The sequence below is a fragment of the Lathyrus oleraceus genome, chromosome 5 (genome assembly GCF_024323335.1).
Source record: "Lathyrus oleraceus cultivar Zhongwan6 chromosome 5, CAAS_Psat_ZW6_1.0, whole genome shotgun sequence".
NCBI lineage: Eukaryota > Viridiplantae > Streptophyta > Magnoliopsida > Fabales > Fabaceae > Lathyrus > Lathyrus oleraceus.
In genome coordinates, this window is record NC_066583.1 from 240,153,514 (window position 1) to 240,160,652 (window position 7,139).

The following is a 7,139-nucleotide window of genomic DNA, read 5'->3' on the forward strand; positions in this document are numbered from 1 at the left end:
GTTGACCCTCTTTTAATCTTTTTGTCTTCTTAAACAAAACATTGTACTTTTCTCTTTATTTTATTTAAGAGTTATTTAATGCATTTTTACCTTATCATTTATTACAACTTAACTTCACTTAAAATCTTAAAATCTTTTTGTCACACTACATTGAATTCACATGCACGTGTGTTAAAATCTTTTTGTCACACTACATTGAGTTCACATTCACGTGTGATTGTGCAAGTTATTTGTAGAAATTTTACAAGATAAAAATATAGTCCCAATTAAATATGTCAAACACATAATCAAATCACACTTCATCGGTTTCAAACCGCCGACATCTACCTTGAAATCCCAAACTTTAAAACTTGAAACCGCATTAACTGCAAAGTAGTTACCATAAGCAAGAACAATACAACATTAATAGAAACCCCACGGTTTACATCCATCAAAATCCCTAATCCATTTTGAAACCTAATAATATGGCGGTGGAAGAGTTAACTTGGAAGCTTCTAGACCAACAATTAAAGAAGTAGTTTAAAGAAAAGGAGTTGGATTGAAAGAAGAAGAAAAGGAGTTGATTTTGACTTGTTGAGATTTTGTTGATATTCATGTGTGGTCTCCAACAATATTTCTACGTGTATAATCTATTATTGCTTGAGAAAACACCACCGATCTCGACTAATAAATTACTTATTTTCAAGTCTAAATAAATTCATCATGCCTACCAATTATACTTTGAATTGTGAGATTGCCTTGCTTTATCGATTATACTTTGAATTGTAAGACGATGACATTGCTCCTTTTTCTTTTTTTACAGGTGATTGAAAATTTATAAAGAATTCAAAATGTTAAATAATTTAAATGGTTTTTTTAAAATTATTTTATTCAGATGGATTATTAAAATAATTAATTGTTAAATATTTGAAGTAATTTTCATAAAACTTGAAAAATAAAGATTAATTTTCAATTTTTAAAAATATGAAGAGATTAATTTGTAAAATTTTAAAATCATTATGGATTTAGTTGCAATTTTAAAAAAATTATAAGGATAAATTTAAAATTTTCATAAAATATAAGATCATCTTGCAAAATTTAAAAAATTAATAATAAATAATTTAACATTTTCATTATATAGAATAAATGCGAATTTTTAAATTTTTTATTATTTAGTTTCATTTGAAATTTCTTAAAAATTTAAATAAAATACTTTGTAAATTTACATCATTTTAACAATTTTTCATATTTTTTATCCAAACATATTGATCAAATCATTTTAAATTTAAAAAAAAAATTATTTTCCTCCTCCAAACACAATATTAAGACGACTTCAATGGATTTAGGTCTCTCCCTTCCCTTTACGGCCTCAATGGAATCACATGTAGATAAGATGCTAGATTTTATGTTATCTTTTAAAATAAAAAGATATTCCTTTGGTGCATTCTTTGAATATTAGCAGTTTCACCCCTTCAAGTAACAAAAAAGTATAACATTTTATGATAAGAGAAATTTCCCTATTTATTCCACAATTGATAATGTGGTATATGAATGACTGAACTCCTGAAACATATACACATTTTCTCATATATAAGTTAAAGATACAAATTGTTTACAGAAAATTACCAGGGCCTAGTATCAGATACCACGAGAACTAAAACGACAATGCCATTCTCACTGGGTAGATACTCGAGAATTATCTTCAGTAGCCATTGGCTGCACCAGAGGAGCCTTATTTGCAAGTGATTTAGGTATGTTGATGTACTCTTGGATACAGCGCTGCTGAGGATGCGACAATAGAACCAACACACGACGAAAAAGAACCCTTGCTGACGCTTGTCCACTCTCAAAGATATAGCCCTCGTAGTCTGTAACATGTTCAAGAGTGTCTACCAGTGTATCATAGACCTCTTGGGGGCAATTGTCAGGTCCAGGTTTGTCATGAAGGTACATGATATCCAAAGTGAAGAGCCTCTGGTTCACAGGCCACTGATGTTGTGGGAGCCCTGTTGATCTGCAGTAGAATAGAATCTAGAAAGGAAAAGCAAACAACATATTACAATTCGTGAGTATGTCACGTAACAAATAAGTTTTGAAAACTTCAAACCAAGCTCATGATGATAGATTTACACAATCCAAGATACATGAAGTGATTTGACAACCCACTGATGGCAGCCACTACTCACCACTCTTAAAATGCGACCCTGCGTACCGGACTTTTCAGCTTCATGAGCAGCAAGTTGGAACAAAGTAGTAAGGTCCGGTTGACTGCTAGATGTAGTAACCGAAAGCTCTTGCATTGCTGCAATTGTTGACTCAACTTCGCTGCTAAATTCTTTCCTCAGCTGTAATAATTATTATACAAAAAAGTTCAGTACTCGCTTTGAGCACCCTCCCTCAAATACAGTGTTTGAAAGATTCCCTCTGTGCTAATGTCCAATTCTAGATAGCATGTCAAATTTGAATGTACAAGAAAATGTTCTCAAAATATGAATAGGAAAGATGAAGATGATAAACAACAAAACATATTTCCATTAGATAAAAATGGTCACATGGGTCAACAATGACATATTGCTCAATCAATAAATCACAAATAAGTACAGATCATTTAATCCAAAACACTTGTAATTGTGCTTTGTCCCGACGTCTAACCATTGGTTTGTCCTGCATCTAGCCTACACTCATCATTGTTGGCTCTGCAAAACTACTCCGCACTTGTTGAAATCACCTAAAACAGATTTTATCATTTTCCCAGAATAAAGGAAAGACATCCTTCCTATGTTAAAGGAGAGAAATCTTGAATTACAAAAGAAATTCATGACTGCTCCAAGGACAAGAGTAAAACAGGGTTATCTATGCTATTGACGACAATGGAGATCGCATTCACCATTTCCATATCAAATGAATAATTACAAAAGAAATCTTGAAAATGAATATTTTGAAGAAATGATTTGAGGAAAGAGAAAACAATGACCAATACAACAGGAGTCAGAATGGTAAAAAAGTGGAAGATTTGTATCGTTAACGTCGTAATGGAATCTCTCTTAACTAGTTCAATGCAAGCCCTGCTCAATTGAAAATAAAGTGAAGAAAAGGAGGAATGTGAAATCCTTCAAAAAGTGACTATAGTTGTCGAAAGCATGGTTTTAAATTGAAGTCCGCAACAGCAATCGCGGCCGCAATATTGTTGACGCAGTAGTCTAGTGTGAATTAAAATCATCCTTCTGACCATCATTAAAAACTGCAACAGACAATTTCGCTTATATTTCCTTCAAGTATTTTCATCAAAATTCAAAATTTCAGATTTTATACTACAATTCCCGGGATTCTTTCTTGTTAAAAGAAAGAATCCTAATATCATATATTATGCTTCCATTGCAGTTCAATCTTAAAGAGTATACTTATGCAGTAAATGTAAATACACAGATCCGCAAAAATTTCAAGAATAATACAGTAGTAGCTAATGCAGATACTAACAAAACATCAATAAAAAGAACTACAAGAAAATGTAATTGAGCATGATACTACCACCCAATGATTGAATTATAAAATTAGGGTTAGGTAAAAGGAATAGAGAAGAATGATGAATTACCCATGAAGCGGAATTGGAGAGAGTAGCGAAAGCGAAGCGGTGTTGAGGATTGATGGTGAGTTTGGCATTGACGAAGAGAACGATGGCTTGTTTAATGGCGTCTAAACGAGTGAGCGGTCTTCCATTGAGTCCAGTGACACCTTTCATCTCAACCATAGATTGAGGATCAATGTCGACACAGAAGAGTATATCTTCGTTGTCAATTTCTAAGGGTTGCAGATGGTAGCTACTGTTGTTTCGTTCACCATTGTTGCTTCCTTCTCCTTCAACCCTTTCTGCCATGGCGTTTTCTTTGTTCTCTTTAGGTTCTGTAACTGTTCTGAAAGAAAAGTGAGGGAAATGTTTTGAGTGAAATGAAATGAGGAAGATGAGTGGGTTTATATGTCTTGTGGAACGTATAGGGTTTAGATTGATTTTCTTTCTTTGAATCAACGGTTGAGATGAGATTCATAGATACACTAAAATAAAATATGAGATTACTTTCATTTAATCAAAGAGTGATCATAAGTATTTCATGAAAAAAAAGGTATATTTTTCTGCACTTTAGGGTTGGTCCGTCATCCATCGACAAAAATTTGTTAATTTGTGAAATTCCTTTGGTAAATATAACTTAAAATACTAAATAGGAGACGTTAATTATCATAAAAATAGCTAGAGTTGGAAAGAGACCAAAAGAATTAGATCGCGTTATGAAGGATGAAGAGGGCTTTTGCTAAATTGGGAGAAGGGTTAGACGTGTATATTGCGAAAAAAGAAAGAATATGATTTTTTTTTTTGGATTCGTTGAAATAATAGACCAAGCATGGTTAGTTTGGCAAGAACATATAGAAATCAGATGCATTTAGTCAGTAATATAGTCAACATTAAAACAAAGTCAGAGCTCAAATCTTTGGTGAATCAGTATATAAGAGCAAACAATTTCAAGTAAGTTTCAAAGCAAGATAAGGGAATGAAAATCTTATGTTAACGCAATCAAAGATAATACAAGATACAAGAACAAAGAAGAAACAATCGAGTGGAGACAAAAAGATCATAAGAAGGAAGAAGTGCAAAGACATATCAAGTGAAGAAAAAATGTTAAGGGCGAAGAAAGGATTTGTGGGGTGTGTGTGAAACATAGAAGACGTGTCATTTTTACATCAAAGATTAATAGAGAAATGTATCTTCACACTAAAATAAATTCCTTTGGGACGAGATAAGGTGTTCCTAAAAATTGACAAGAATAAAGACGTCTGAAGATTAGTAAAACATTCAAACTAATTAATTAATAAACGATTGATAGAGAATGGGAAACAAGAGACATGGTGGCATCTAGATATATATGGTGCCACATCTACGGAGTACCCGTCCATGCTTGGAGAAAGAAATTTTGTGTAGTTCTAGTAACATAAATAAATATAGGCTATGCAATAGAAAACTTACATAGATTAGACATGGCTTGATTCTAGTGAGGACTTCATATATGAAATTAGCCAATAAGTCGGAGAAAATTCATATCAATAAGGAGAACTTTAATATTTGGATAACTGGAGAGCTTTGCGATTTTGATTTCGGGGAAAATAAAGTGGCCATGTAGGGAATTTCAGAAGTTAAAGATGACATTGATTCAAAAAATTCAGGTGACTTATTCATACCACTGCTAATAACCTCCATGGAAGATGACAAGACAAGGAAGAGGTTAGAAGAATTTTTTTAGCAATTAATACAGAAAAGTGGACAATTCTAAAAAAGATCAAGTTGGTGCACTTGACGAAGAAGAATTATTAAAGGAAAAAGATAGCAAAACAAGTATTAAGGGAGAGAATAGAGAATATTCAATTGATTTGAAGTCAAATATAAATGAAGAGAGAGAAAGTTTGAAGGAAAAAAAAAATCAGATTTTAATACTAATAAGGAGGAAGGAGGCGGAGAGAAAGAAATACAAAAGTTAGGTGGAGCAAATAGTAAAATTCACCTTGGATCGGGTAAAGTAGAAATAGCTCAAAAGGGTAAATCATACTATATTTCATCCAAAATCCCAAAATTAAATAAAAAAAGGAAATAATAAGTTGAGTTGAGAGTTGGGTTGTAACTACGAGACACACATTGACTTGGTTTTCGACCCACCTTGTAACACCTCAAAATTTGCCCTCCTCTCTTGGGACTAGCATTAACATATTTGCATTTCATTTTAGGACATTAGGCATTTCATGTTGCATATCATGTGGTTACATTATGCAAGCCATCTTCCCAAGTCTTGATCAGAAGAGGAGGAAGTCAAGTGCAAGCTAGGGTTTTACTGATTGATCATTGGCCATCTGAGGATTGGGCTGTGAATTAGGGTTGCATGATTCCCAAGGGTATTGGTCCTCATGTTGATTGAAGTGGTACATCATCATCATCAGGGTTGGATGTCATCAAGTGGTTGAAGAAGATTCCTTGAGATTAGGGTTTTGACCACTGGTCAACCCTAATCAGCTGCATTGGGCCAATCAGGGCTGGATCAGGAGATGAGGTTTCTGATGGTTATGAGGTTCATTTTGTGATTATATGATGATTATTGAGGCTAGGGTGTCACCCTTGAGCCATTTCAGTTGAAGATTGGGGCTCAGATTGATCTGTGCATTGCCAGATTCATCTGTCAGATGAAAAAAGTCAACTGTGGTCAACTGTACATGATCTGATGGATTTGGAGGTGGAAATGAGTTGGATACATTTCATTCATGTTGGAACAAGTGTTGAATGACATCTCAAAGCTTAAAACTGAAGAAAATCAAGTCAGGACAAAAACTGCCAAAAATAGCAAGTGACTTGTAATTGAAGTTTCCAAAAATGGAAAGTTTTGGACTTCAAAGCCACGTGTCCAAGGAAGCTTCAAATGAAAATTTGTCCAACATGAAAGTTGTAGATCTTGCTCTCACCTTTCCAAAAAGTCCAAGAACATGAATTTCTCATTTGTGGTTGGCAAGTTATGGATTGATCTAAGCACAAAAAAGTTGAATTTCAAAGTGGCATAACTCTTGATTCACAAGGCCAATTCATGTGGTTCTTTTTTTGAGCAAACTCCATTTGACATGTACTATCATAATCCATCATCACATTTCATGAAAACTCATCACATAAAAAGTCCATTTTTCAAGTGATTTAATTTTAAAAAGTGGAGGGAAAAAGTGATTTTGAGAAATATTCATGGTTTACACATAATTTCACTTGCATTGGCTTACAAACATCATTTGAAACTTGCTTCAAAACATATTTTTTGAGTAAATTTGAAGGAAAATTCATGCACTATTCACCATGCATTTTCATGCATAGGGTGAAAACTCAATTTGCCAAAACACGCCCTAATTCATTCATTTCATTAACATTTGACTTAAGTGTGATTAGAGAGTGATTAGTAGAGCATATATATACTCTAATCATAACAGAATTGAGGAGGTTAATCATTTTTTCACCATTTTTGGATCTTGAAACTTTTTCCCTCCAAATTTTCTCTCAATCAAAACTTGAAAATTCTCCACATAGCATAGCATTTTTCTTCCATATTCTGGTTTATTGAGTGTAGTGGATGCAGAATCAAGCATTGGAT

At 33.3% G+C, this 7,139-nt stretch overlaps 1 protein-coding gene across 1 annotated transcript; it reads right to left on the reverse strand.

Annotated features, from left to right (window-relative positions):
* Nucleotides 1–1,535: 1,535 nt before the first annotated feature.
* On the reverse strand, nucleotides 1,536–4,057 carry LOC127083392 (uncharacterized). The gene is made up of 3 exons (XM_051023705.1): nucleotides 3,572–4,057; nucleotides 2,166–2,324; nucleotides 1,536–2,010 (listed from the first exon to the last, which is right to left on the reverse strand). Exons 1-3 carry the CDS (start codon nucleotides 3,851–3,853, stop codon nucleotides 1,654–1,656), a joined length of 798 nt encoding a protein of 265 aa, XP_050879662.1. The 5' UTR covers nucleotides 3,854–4,057; the 3' UTR covers nucleotides 1,536–1,653.
* Nucleotides 4,058–7,139: the final 3,082 nt, after the last annotated feature.